Genomic DNA, 13,725 nt, shown 5'->3' with positions numbered 1-13,725 from the left:
CGCCTCCGCCCTTCCCCGGCGCCGAGGCCGTCGAGCGCTCCCGAGCGGTCGCGCTGTAACACGGCCGGACGTGAGTGAGCGCGCCCCAGCCAATCGCCGTGAGCTGTTCGCTTCACACCGCTTTCTATTGGCTGCGCGGCGGAGGCGGCCGCCCAATGGGCGCGGCGGCGCACGAGGGGAAGGCGCGCGCGCGGGGGCACCGCCTCCCTTTGCGGAGCGCGCGGCGCGGCGCGGACCGGCCCTGCTGCTGCTCTGAGCGACCATGGCGCTGCCCAGTAGTTGACGTTTGGCTTCTCCCCTCTCCACCTTCTCCTCTTTCTCCGGTCCCTTCCTTCCCTCTGCCCGGGTCCCGGGTCAGGCACGTAGACGGCCGGTACCGGAGACACCGGGTCCCCCCCGCCCCTCAGAAACAGGCAGTAGGAGTCGGGCCGGGCGGCCGCCGGACGCGCCATGAACATCATCATCGGCATCGGCGGGTGAGAGCCGGGACCGGGCGGGGACGGCGGCTCGCGCCGCGGGACGGGCGCGGGTCTCTCGTCCCGGCCCCTCCCGGTGCCGCAGTGGGGGTGGGGGGGGTGGACCGGCCCCACGTGGCGCTTCCCGACGGCCGCGCTCTCGCCGCAGGGTCACCAACGGCGGCAAGACCACGCTGACCCGCCGGCTGATGCGGGCCCTGCCCAACTGCAGCGTGGTGCACCAGGATGACTTCTTCAAGGTGAGCGGGCCAGCCGGCCCCTGCAGGCCGCGGGAGGGCGCGGGGTGACCCCCTGGGCTTCCGCCCGCCCGCGCTGCTGGCGCGCTGCCCGCCCTGCGCCGCCCTGCCCGCGGCTCTGCGCTCCCGGCGGGGCCGTGCGGCCGCCGGATAAGGCTGCGCTAGAGCGGGTCCCCACGGCTTCCGCGGAGCGCCATGCTCGTGTCCGTGGGAAGATAGAGGGGCAGGCGGCTTTATCGTACTGCTTGTTTTATCTGCACGCAACGGAACCTGGTGGAGGGTTAAGATTCCCCTTTTTAGCTTCAGGGTTTGGATCTTGAATTTTGCTTTGAAACGGGTATTGAGCTTCTCAGTAGTTGTCCTGACCAAGCAGGTTTGTTTTTTTTCTCTTGTTACTGTTTCAGCCCCAAGATGAGATAGAAGTTGAAGATGGGTTTAAACAGTATGATGGTAAGCCTTTGTTAGTGTTTTCAAAGCATAACTCAAAATTTTAGAGTATATTGATTCTTTCTGTGCACTGTTTTGTACTGACTGTATCACTAGATGATGTTTAATTGCTGCTTAATGATAGTTGTCTGTTTTGTCTTAGTGATTAGCGCATTAGATATGGAAGCTATGATGAGTACCATAAATGCTTGGATAAAAAACCCAGTCAAATTTGAACGTTCTCATGGGATCAACAACACACTGGATGCCCAGATCTTAGAAGATAAGGAGGGAGGAGATGAAACAATCCACATTCTTATTGTTGAAGGCTTCCTACTTTACACCTACAGGTAATCAATTGTGTCTTCATATATTTGGATTTTTATGTTACTTAATGTAATGGGCAAACCTCCAAGGGAGTAAAAAGACTTGTTCTAAACCAAGAGTTAGTAGCTGGCATTGACTACTGACAAGTTTAGGTGTCACAAGTCTAAAGGTGGCTCTAAGTACATGAAATGGATATAGTTTTACTTTTCTGGGTTTTGCTACTAATTAGTTGAGGTGTAACCAAGCAGGCGTCTCTTTCAGGCCACTGATTGATGTGTTCCACCATCGGTACTTTCTTTCCATTCCATATGAAGAGTGTAAAAGGAGAAGAAGGTAAGTTTGCCTGAGTTCTAGCCCAATAATATCTAACTCATTCAAGTAATTTTTTTCAAAGACTTTAAAAGACTTTAGCATTACCCATTCAAGACTTTGTTTCTCTGAAGCTTTTAGATGAGAAAGGATAAAGGCAAATGTAGCTGCTGAGTTAGAATACTGTAGCTTCCTTCACCAAACTGACCTCTGACTTCCCACCAAGCTGTTGTGTCGTGTATGTAACCTTCCGTTTCTGCACACACCTTTCAGTAGGCTTTCTCTCATGCTGGTTTTCCAGTTACACAGTTCCCAGGTCTCAAACTATCTGAGGTTTTACATTTGGCTGTGTTGTTGCACACATACTCTGTTCTTACTGCAAATGAAAACTTGAATTACATTTCAAGAGGAATAAGCAGGCAGCTAATTTACCCAAAGTTCTGCTAAAGCTTTTAAGAGTTTATTCACCAATATTTAGATCAGTCTGTCTTGGGAGCTCCTTTTGCATTTTAACCACTTTCAACCTGCACATCAAATTTCAGTTTATTTGCATAAATTGATGCTTGCAGCTCTTGCTAACTACAGACTTCTGATAAGCTCAGACATCAAACTGGAGTCAATGGGCTTAGGCTAATGTCTAGAGAAGCCCAAGGAAGGATCTATCATTTCCCTGAATTGTTATTGGAGTACTTGAGAGTAACAATGCCTTAATTTACAGTTCAAGGAATTACACTGTACCAGATCCACCTGGATTGTTTGATGGCCACGTCTGGCCTATGTACATCAAGCACAGGAAGATAATGGAAGAACTTGGAGTTGATGTGGGTAAGTCTTTAATGATAAAAGCACTTGATGAGATTGCTTCTCAAACCTGTGCAATACATACTGGTTAGATGCATGAGAGGAGGTGAGGCACGTGGAGGGAGTAGATTTCTCTGATACTAGCTAGGTGCATGCTTTTTAAGTGAGGATCTGGCAAGCTTACAGAGACATTGTTATAGTTCTCTTATTTTACTTTCTTTAAGTGCATTTGAATGGGACAAAATCAAAGGAAGAGCTGTTTAACGATGTGTATGGACAGATCCAGAATAAGATTGAGGAACTGCTTAACACCCAGGTATGTCCAGGTCATGTTGCAATTCAAAGGCAAACTTTTTAAAACCTGTGTTGAAAAAGTACGAAACTGTAGCTCAAAATATGTTCACATCTATTTTTCTGTTTAGAAATAAGCTGCTGCTGATTCTTGTGAGTGAAGATAATTCCTGTTTGCTCCACGCTGTCTACCTGACTGCCTCTCAAGTTCCAGCTTCTGTGAAGACTCAACTCCCAAATTCAACTTTGTTCAACCTTTCCTTTGAAAACTGAGTTCTGTATGGCCATAATTAAAAAGCACTTCCCCCTTGTCTGTGATCTTAAAATGTGCTTCAGTCTAGAATGCCTTCTCAGGTGACTCTTTTCATGATGTTGTTAATGTCACGGGTTAAAACATTACAGTGGAACTGATGTGAAGTGGTTCAGCTATCCTAGGAGAGTGTGTGTATCTATATACACACACTGCTTTGACTTCTCTGCTTTCAAAACTCTGCATGCATTCCTCTAAGAATTAGGCAGCAGGTATGCTTAGAGATTAGGATTGATGTTCTTCAAAAATTAGGGAACTGGAGACTTTCAGGCCATTTTACTGGCATTGAATAACTGTTAAATCCAGTGCGTGCATTGATTTTGAATGCCGACAAATCAGTTTAGGTTCAAGAAGAAAATTTTGCATACAGAATAGCTTTGAAAGTATTTATTCTAGCAATTCTTGTAGTAATCTGTAGAGTAAGGCAAGGTCAGATTCCTGTGCAAATATAGAAGTAGTTTAAGGCCTCAGTTTACATAAAAGAGCACAGAAAGAGCACTTAGAAGGCTTTAATCCATAGGAGGAAAAGTACATTATTGACCAAAGCTTGATTAAAAAAAATTTAAATGTCTGCCAGGTATTCCAAGAGGGAAGATTTGTACTGATCCAGTGTGAAACCAGTCCACTTCTTTAGAAGGTTTTAACCAATGCTGAGAACCAGCAGCTACTTCAAGCTCAGATGCATCAGCTTCCTGACAGGAGCTGGTCCTCCCCAGTATCCCCTGGAAACAGAGAAAATTCTTTCACATACTATCAAAGTAGGGCCTGGGGAAAGGTTTTTTTTCTTATAAGATACCATACTGTGAAGAGATGAGCATTAGAGTGCTGCTCTGATCACAACTGAGGATGTACTTTGCTTGTATTCTAGCAAGGAACTAAACCAGAACAGGTGTCTATACCTGACTGTTTTTCTTCAGTACTTACTTAAGTAGTGCATTCCAATAGAGCAGAGGCATCATATCAGCTTTCATGTGGTACATGGTTCTTCTCTCCTTACTCTGGTCAATGGGAAAGGTCTCCAAAGGCTGACCATTGTAGTCAAACTCTGCCAGAATCACCTTGTTGTAGGCTGTCACTAGTGGGCAGGATGTGTATCCATCATACTGCAATGAAATATACCCACTGCTCATTATTCTGACCAAAGCCTAAAGGCCATGGCTAACATTCACATTTCAAAGTAACTTTATAGGAGGTTTCTGCATTTCCAGTGTAAATATCAGTGAAACTGGAAGGCTGCTAAGCCAGTTCTGGTTTATTAACCATAATACTAAGCCACTCTTTCAAATGTAGATCTGCTTAACATTGCTGAAATTACACCTAACCTAGAACAAAAAAGGGCATAATGTCATAAGTGGCTGGTCAGTGTAACCAGTGGAACTGGTGACCAGCAGATCTGGATGAGAGTTGGGGTTTGCTTCAACAAGCCAACAGGAACTTTAGTGAGAATATCCAGAGAATTGCAGGATATTCAGGTTATTGCCCCCAAGGAAGCCACGTGTAAAATAAAAGTAAAGGTCAAGGACAAATTTGAACATAATTTAAGCTTAACAGCTGTAGTACAGAAGCTTCAGTTTACCTCCTTAAAAGATCATATCCTACACAGGAGAAGCAAGTTTGCAAGAGTTTTTCTGGAGCAGGTATTACCTCAACAGTGTAAGTAAATCACTTGCACTGATGAAAACCCTGACTAATCAGCCTCTAACCTTCAGGGCTCCAAAGAGGTAATACTTTCAATGGCAGTATCATGTACTGTGCAATTCCATTACTACTCTGACATGCAGCAAGTAACCATTTAGCACCACAACTGCAGAGGCAAAGCCTTTCCTGCCTTCTAGTTCACACACTGAGCTGCTTGCAAGACCTCCAGCATAAGAAGGAAGAAAACATTCAAGAGAATTTCTCCCTAAGACAAGAACTGTAAGTACCTTTTTAACTGGCAACTTGTTCTTCATTACCAGAGAAATGGTTTTATCCAGGATTCCAGACTGTGCAGCTAAATAAGAAAGAAATAGAAATGTACTAAGACTGTTTCAGCCAACAATTATTGTCATTACTAAAGCAAACAGTAGTAGCCAGGCATTTTGTTGGACAATTCAGCTGCGATTGAACTTACATGTAAGTTTACTGACTCAGATTAAAAAAAAAAAAGGCTAATGCTTTGGCCTCACTGTTTCGAACATATTAAAGCTTAATGAAACTTGAGCTGATATTTTTAGCCTATGCCCATTCTCCTATAATAAATTATACTTGCTCAGTCTTATCAAACACTGACATTCTGGCACACTGAATTTGTGTTTCATTTTAAGTGCTGTAACTGTAGACTCCACCCTTTCATTACATCAATAACATACTGTATAGCCTGGGGTTTTTTCCTACTCTTATTTGCCTTTTATGGTGCCTTTTATGGTGAGGCCATACACCTAAAGTGTTTTAATTGTGGAACCTGTGGCTACAAGGCCAGAACATGTGATTTTTTGATAGTGACTTATCAGTTAGGTGACACATGCATGAGGAGCTAAGAAAAAGCAGAAAGGTTCATTACTGAATGATGATGGAATACAAGAACATTCATTATATGACATTCTATGAACACAAAAAATAGAATTAGTTAATCTGTGAGGCACCTGGAACAATAGAATTGTGGCATCAGCATGGTCTGTAGGTAGCTAGTTGGCTAAGGAGACTCTGATCTGGAAAGCTCAAAATTGAAGTAATGACCTCAGGAGTAACAAACTCAAGAAGCTTACTGACTCCACTCTTGTCATTTACACACACAAACATACACATGCAACTTTACCTACAGCTGCAGCAGTTTTTGATGTTGGAAGGTTGGTGCAGTCTCCAATACCAAAGACATTAGGATACTTTTTATGTTGTAGAGTCTCCTTATCTACATCCACCCAGCCGCTTGCATCTGAGACAGGACTGTTGATGAGTACAGCAGGTGGCCCCATTGGGGGTGTCACATGCAGCATTTCATACTGAACAGAAAGAAAAGGCACTCAATGGTTAGTTCATCAGCACAAATTCTACCTGTTGGTATAAAACAATAAACACAGTGTGGAGAGAGGGTTTCTTGGGTTTGAGTCTGTTTTGGTTTTTTAAACATAAGTATATAGAATGAAAATCTGCTCTCAAATTTCAAGTGCATCCTTTAATTAACATGAACCTTATCAAGCAACTCCATTTGGAAGAAATTTGCCTTCCTCCATAAACACCTGAGACATTCCCATGGCATACAGGATTCCAGGCATTATTTATGAGACATTTTGTCTTCTCTCCACCTTGCTTTCAAAGTTTTTAATATTCTGCTAAATTAGAGATAGTACTCTCAGGGGGAACAGCAATGCACAACGAGGCAGACTGTGTTATAACAATGTAAAAGTTACTTTGCACTACACAAGGAAAAGAAAGAGAACCAAATGAGGGGTCTGAAAGCTCCTGACCTGATAAACTTCAGTCTCTCCAGGTTTGTCCAAGTTTTCAAACACAGCTTCTTGCTTGTCTGCTCGAACTTCTATGAGGTTGCGCTTGTAGTTAACAGTAATGTTCCTGTCCTTTATTATTTCAAGCAATGCATCAGCATATTTCTGAACAGCAAAAATCACACCAAGTGAGGTGTTGAACATGAAGTTTGCTTTGGAACGTTTTCCTGTCTGCAGGAGGAGATCCAATTAGCCTTTTCTATTAAGAAACTGTGACAAGAAGAGACAAAAGAACTGTGCTGCACAACTAAAGAGCTGATAGAACTATTCATGCAGTTCAATTATTAATGAATGTTTAATTAATATTTCACAGCATGTTAGAAGGTAGGCCCTTTCAGCATGAGGTCCTGAAGATACCTCACACAAACAACTCATGAGAAGAGGTGGCTGCAAAGCACTGAGGAACTGCTGTATGCAGGTTAAATTCTTGAAGCAGTTTAGTGTTAAAAAGCTTTCAAAAATCTTCACTTTTGTGCATAATTCAGGTACTCACCCAGCAGGTAGTTCATGAAACTTAAACACATATGAAGCCTGATGCTTCCACCTGTAGTTGTCTTTTGCTTCCACTAAGCTTGCCTGGCTAAGATTCCTCCTGATGCTGAGATAATGCACCCCAAGGAGCAAGCATAGCCACTTTTCAGACTAGTAGATAAATGGCAACAGGTATGAAGTACTTAAAGTAACAAGAATGATGTAATTCCAGCCAGCGTTATTTTGGTGCACCATTATGGTAATAAATTAGGCTGAGAACAGTTGTATCTGCAGCTCACCAGAAGCAGGGCAAGCCATTATTTCAGTATGAAATTCTGAACTGAATTTCTGAATTCTACAAGTTTCTCTGATATTAAATATATGCTAAACATTTATGTACAATCCATTTATCTGCATTCCTTACACATTAAAAATGAAAAACCAACTCAGTCACTTTAATAATCCTGAGTCACAGCACTCTCATGTCTTTTATATTTGTTTTAAAGATAATATGAAACCCTTAGAACAAGACTTCTTTCCAACTGTGAGGAAAAGCACTGGCAGAGAGGGTAAAAGACTTACTTTTCTTAAGTATGCATCTGCTAAATACATAATCTTCTGAGGAGCCCCTGCACACTTCACTGGAGTATTTGGAAAAGTGAAGATAGCATTTCCTTCCTTAAAATCTTGTAAAGCTCTCCATGTTTTCTCTACTGTCTGGGCTGAATAATTGGAACCTATTTTAGGGTGATTAAAACCTTCAGGCAAGCCTTTGATCTAGGAAAAGAGAAATTAAGGTTTCAAGTACAGATGGCAAAAGTTTTGTCATCATTGACAAGCATTAAATACAGACTGAGAAATAACTACATAAGAAGTTTCTATCGATAACAAAGTCCATACTAACTTGCTACTTGGTATTTTTAAAAATAGGCCTAGCAATAAAACAGTTATTTCCTTTAGAACTTAGTATATGATTTTGTAGATGTATATTTTGTGAAATTACTTAGGTCTGCAACATCTGAGCATGTCTTCAGTGCAGACCCAGTCCCATGTTTTTGCTGACTGAAATTCAGAGTAAGAATATATAAAGTCACTGCCACATCATCACAAGTAAAAATAATGTAAAAAAAAAAGCCTTATGAAAATTTATAAGGTGAATGAAACTTTCCTGTAGTCAGTTGCAGATACCTGTATTTACCTAGGATCATTTTGTTTTAACCAATCTGCATCCAGTAATTATTTCCCTATTACTCCTACTATGACCCAAGCATCTGATTGTGAGAAAGGAAGTGGTACTCATTTCAAAATAATGGATTGCAGAAGTTCTGTGAGAATATGGAGTCATGTTACATGCACTGCCATGTGTTTGGGATGTTCCAGTCTGCACCAGAATACACTGCTGGTGAAGAGAAACCATCTCCCTTTTTCAAGTGTCCACTTTTGTTTTAAAGTTACTGTGAGTCTTCATTACACAGTGATTAACTGTGTTACATGGCTTCTACTAGTATACACTGAATTTATTTTTATCAGCTTGTACTGAATCAATGGATATGAAGACTGAGAGGAGGGTCACTGAACATGCTGCAACTCCTCATTCCACTGACCTAAACACCAGAGCTTATTTGTGACTGTAGCTAACTGAGACCAGCTCTGGCTTGACACATATCTTGAAAGCTTTTCAAACAGATACTTAAATATATTGGCAGGTACTACATCATATTCAGGTCAGGGTAAAACCACAAAAGTCAAATTGCTCAGACATCTTGCCTTTGTGTTTTCCTCCTCCTACTTATCACTGTGGTCATTCTTGCACCAACATTTTCCTCAGAGTGTCACTGTGTGAAGTGTACAGGAAACATTTCACAAGGGAAGGGCCCCAGAGCCTATTCAAACACAAGCCTGGTAACTCAGCTGGCTCCTTTAGAAGTGCATCCTTTAAGAAAGGTGAGGTTAGCTCAAATTAATTCTGCAGGTCAGATTTTACTGACTGCTCTGTTTTCCTCATTCTGTGTACATAAGAGATGCCTCAGACTCCAGTCAGCACACCTTATTATCTCATTATTACAGCTGCCTTAAAGCTCTGGATTTAACTTGCTGCCCCATCTGCTGATATTGCCACAGAGATGCCACAAAGTTATCATGAAAGGCTTTCCCAAGGGTAATTTGGGTTATTACACAGGGATCTGTGGAAGGAGTAAAGTCATTAGTCTGTCTTCTAGCTCTTTAATTCATAGTGTTCAATACCTTGCAGTATAAACAGTTCTGAAAAGCCATTTACTTTTATGAATGTACGTGATGCTATTAAAATTAGTAAATATATGATTACTGTAAAACAAGTACCTTTTCATAATGCAGACTAATTCCAAGAGCAATTATCAGATACTTGTAAGATACCTGTTGTGTAAGGAACAAAAAGTATTTTAGACAAAGGAACCAAAGCATTATCTCAAAGTAAATTTCAGTTACCTGACAGCAACAGAGTTAAAAGGAAGGAGATATAGGGAGCATCAGTAGCATAAATTAAGCTCTAAGAATTCAAGTTAAAATGCTAACTGCATTATGAGTTACACACACAGCCTCTGTGATACACAGACTCAGGTAACTGGAGCAAAATATTCTTTCTTTTCTGTTCAGTTCACCATAAACAGGGCAAAAGCTTATGATAATAGTATTTCTAACCTAGTTATCTACCACAATTTTTATTAGAAAAAGATTTTAGGATCAAGTATATACGACTAATTGGAATTTCTCAGCCTCCTAGATGCTAGAGGCCTTGCTCAATAGGCAGTTTGAAGGGAATCTGCAGGAAGAGGACAGAACTCAGGACATAAAAAACTTTTTTTTTTATTATTACCCTGATATCATTCTCCAGCCAGACATAGTTCTTATCTGGATCCAATGCTGTAACTTGAGATCTGATCCACTCAACACCTGAAGGCATTACACTTCCCATGGGACGTGCAGAAGCTGCCAGCTGCTTTGCACCACCACCAACCAGGGTCCACAGGGGCTGATAGTAATGAGTCTGAAATAAAAGTTCAAATGGACCTTTCAAAACTGTTTAAAGGGACTTAAAGGCACTGCTCCAAATGGGAGCAACGTACTCTAAACATTGTATTATTCTCAAGAAAAGCTGTATAAGCAACTAAGATTTTTCCATGACAAAGCCGCAGGGATGCACAAATCTCATGGAGAAGAAAGTGTCATATAAAATCTTTTGAAAGATGGTTAGTTGGCTTACTATCCACAGTTAAAAACATGTGAGGCTGGAGAGGGACGAGAATCAGACCCATCTGGTCACATGTAAAATGCTTATTCTTTACAGTGCTTTACAGCAGAAGGACACTCACCTTACTTGGCTCAACAACAGCCACATTTTCTGCCCCCACTCTCCTCTTCATCCGAGCACTCATGGCGATTCCACCAGCACCTCCACCCAACACGAGCACTTCATAATAATCCCTGGCAGCACACCTGGCTGCTGTGTGTAAGGAGCTCATCTTCTGCATTCCTGGTTTCAGCAGCCACACACCAGAATGGAGACAGGAGCAGGAAAACACTGCTCCAACTGCTGACATCTTTCATTAAGTGGGAAGCTAGGAGATAAGGAAAGGCACCAGTAACAATTACAGGAGGCAGAATTTATATCTATTTAAATGCCTGGGTTAGTTTTCAAGGCAAAAATTATAATAATAAATTCCTCAAGTCATCAGGCAAGAATTACATCTTTTTCATTTATTTACTCATTTATGTTACTTACAGACCAGAATTTCAAAATTACACCTGAAACCTCAAATATTTTCAAGAAAATCTGCCAATGTCAGCTTCAAAAATTCTCCACTACACTAGATGTAGTTGAGCAACTCATTCTGCACCTTCATGTGCTATCTTGACATCTCTCATGTCTGTGTATCATGAATTCTTTATAATTCTTTATAATATATGCCCCATTATTAATCCTTACAGTTACAATTTAGGACAGAGAGGGAAAAATCTCAGAGGCATCACTGTAAAACCAATGCTAATAATTTTGTTTTGCAGATCCAAAACATGATGCAAGCATTTTCTTCTCATCCCCTCCCCATTCAGAACAAAACACCCAAATCCATAGGAAGTTAGTTTAACTTAAGAAGGTTGTTTATCATCTGTGCAGGCAGCTATTTAAAATGTGCACTTCCATTTATAGATCTCTTTTCCCTTTCATTCCCTTTCAAGGCTATTTGTTTGCATGTTTTTAGAATAAGTCTGTTTAACACTGAAGAAAATGCACTTTAAAGAAATCATAGTTAAGACTAAGCAGGAGAGCTCAGTACCTCAGTATCTCAACTAGAGCCTAGAACAAACACGTCACCCAAGCATGGCACTTCTTGCAGAGTTCTTGCTCAGGACAACAGGAATTTCTTCCTCTCCAGGGCACCTCCCATATGCTAAGCTCCTCAGACTGCCTACTTTATCGGACCAGTTTATTGAAGGAAGTTGGAACAAATAGTTAGACAAGTCCTACTGGCAAGAAGTACAGATCATTGCAACTGTTCTTTAACAGCTAGCCCAGACCAGCAGTGGAAGCACTCCACCCATGCACGTGTGCCAGCTCGGCGAGCAGCTCCCGGCCGGCTCCCGACCTGCGAGCCCGTCAGCTGAGGTCACAGCGGCCGCTGCTGTCCCGCCGCTCCGCGGCCCCGAGGCCGAGGCACCCGGCCCGGCGGGGGGAGCAGGGCCCTGACCCTGGGGCCGGGGCACGACCCAGTGGGCGAGGCCGCTGCGGCCCTCAAGCTCCCCGCAGGCTACCCACAGGCACGGCCCCCGCCGCCTCCCGGCTCGGCCCAAGCCGACGCTTGCGCTCCCTCACGGCAGCCCGGACCCCCCGGGCCCGCTCCTCGCTCCGCACTCACCGCTCCTTGCGCCGAGCAGGGAGGGCAAGGATCGTGCCGTCGGCCGTGTGCGATCGGCGCCGGTGCCGGGAGCGGCGGGGCGGAGCTCGGGGCTCCGGGTGCTACCCAGCCACGGGCAAAGGCCGCGCTCCGGCCGGGACGGGCAGGGCGGGGCCGGCCAGGGCCGGGCGGCGCAGCCGGCGGTGGTCCCGGAGCCCCCGCGAGGGGCTGAGCCGGGTGCTCTCCTCCGGGCAGGTGCCGATGGCACCCACAGCTCCAACCCCGTGCTTCCCAAAGTTTTGAAACTCCAGTCCTAAACCTGGCCCCCTGCCAATCCCCGGTAACCCAGCCGTGCATTCGGCATTGGCCGCCGTCCCAGGCAGCAGCCCAGTCCCACCTGGACACACACAGCACAGTCCGTTACCGACAGCAGAAATCACAACCACTGCAGCACCTGCCACGGAGGGAGCGCGGATACTACAATATCTGAACTTTCATGGAGGGAGCACTGATTCTTCAGCATCTCTTTCTCTTACCTGAGAGCACCAGCCCTAAACTATAATCTAGGAGCCCTTTCCCATAGACAGAAAAACAGCAAAATTATTAAGCTTCGTAAAATAACACCAAAACACTTACTAGATCAATAAATAATAATAAATGAGCTCTGATGGAGTGCAACCCCCAGTGATAGGCAAAGGCTCTCTTTTCAAAGCTGCTGAACACCCAGAGTTCCTGGGTTTCACTGGACAGAAAATGTACTGAAAGAAGACACAAATCAGTATTTTTCAGAGTGTGTCATAGAGATCAGACTTTTTGTTAATAAAAGAGACTTCTCTAAAGAGAAAAAAGCCCCAGGGTTTGTAGTTACATCCTTTAAAACACCCAAACTGCCCATTTTTATAATTTATATGAGTTTCTCAACTTCCTGTTTCCAGTTGCCTTTGTATAATCATAGTGCAGCCTTTTTTCCACATTTTTTGTTCTAAGAGGTTGATCCTCATCTCTTCATGAGAAAATTGTTGGGCTGTTTTTTTAAACATGTATTTTTAGGACGGCCTTTAAACATTGCAGTATTTTCTTTAAGCTCCCATACATATTTCCCCACTTGCTTACAGAGATAGCCTGCAGTTTTAATTAAAAAAATTACTCAAATGAATTCCATAATTCAGAAACTCACAAACCAAGCATGTTGAAACTCCTCACCTGCAGCACAGAGGCCTCCAGCAGCCGTAGGGAGCAAGCACTGCCTTAACCTTTCCAAAGTCCGGGCAGGATGAGAGGGTGGGAGCTGCTGTGTGAGGGCAGGGCACACACTGCCTAACCCTAACCCTGGACTACCACATTTATCTACTCCATAAGGAACTTTTTATAAAATCAAGGACGACTAAGTGTACACAGCAACAGAACTGCTCACTTAAGCTGTGCATGATGAAGAAAGCACGTATTTTTAGATGTCAGTATTGTTAATTTCATCCAATGTAGCATTTACTTTTATGCATTAAGACTTACAAGAGTACTTGGCAGAACATCCTATGGAGATAATGAATTATAGTTTTCACTCAAGTAATTTAAGAACACATTAATAGAAGTTATGTAAATGGAACAAACTTCATCCTATAAATTTTTATTAATTTCCCCCCTTTATTACAGAAAGGTCATTTAATAAAATTAGGTCCTTAGTCATAGAAAACCCAGATCTTATCATGCTTTTATGGGAAAAGT

The 13,725-nt window shown here is 43.1% G+C and overlaps 2 protein-coding genes across 2 annotated transcripts; one reads left to right on the top strand and one right to left on the bottom strand.

Annotated features, from left to right (window-relative positions):
• Nucleotides 1–183: 183 nt before the first annotated feature.
• Nucleotides 184–3,192, top strand: LOC115907255 (nicotinamide riboside kinase 2-like). Its single transcript, XM_030955008.1, has 8 exons — nucleotides 184–476; nucleotides 625–715; nucleotides 1,117–1,162; nucleotides 1,302–1,488; nucleotides 1,727–1,798; nucleotides 2,493–2,599; nucleotides 2,800–2,891; nucleotides 2,998–3,192. Exons 1-8 carry the CDS (start codon nucleotides 451–453, stop codon nucleotides 3,001–3,003), a joined length of 627 nt encoding a protein of 208 aa, XP_030810868.1. The 5' UTR covers nucleotides 184–450; the 3' UTR covers nucleotides 3,004–3,192.
• Nucleotides 3,193–3,585: 393 nt separating this feature from the next.
• On the bottom strand, nucleotides 3,586–12,149 carry SQOR (sulfide quinone oxidoreductase). The gene is made up of 10 exons (XM_030955007.1): nucleotides 12,025–12,149; nucleotides 10,483–10,728; nucleotides 9,987–10,157; nucleotides 9,473–9,526; nucleotides 7,715–7,909; nucleotides 6,623–6,832; nucleotides 5,974–6,157; nucleotides 5,102–5,169; nucleotides 4,101–4,279; nucleotides 3,586–3,898 (listed from the first exon to the last, which is right to left on the bottom strand). Exons 2-10 carry the CDS (start codon nucleotides 10,708–10,710, stop codon nucleotides 3,841–3,843), a joined length of 1,347 nt encoding a protein of 448 aa, XP_030810867.1. The 5' UTR covers nucleotides 10,711–10,728; nucleotides 12,025–12,149; the 3' UTR covers nucleotides 3,586–3,840.
• Between the last annotated feature and the right edge of the window lie 1,576 nt (nucleotides 12,150–13,725).

This window comes from Camarhynchus parvulus, chromosome 10 (genome assembly GCF_901933205.1).
Source record: "Camarhynchus parvulus chromosome 10, STF_HiC, whole genome shotgun sequence".
In the NCBI taxonomy this organism is placed as follows: domain Eukaryota; kingdom Metazoa; phylum Chordata; class Aves; order Passeriformes; family Thraupidae; genus Camarhynchus; species Camarhynchus parvulus.
Note: the sequence above shows the minus strand (reverse complement) of the source record. Positions and strands in the feature narration are given on the sequence as shown.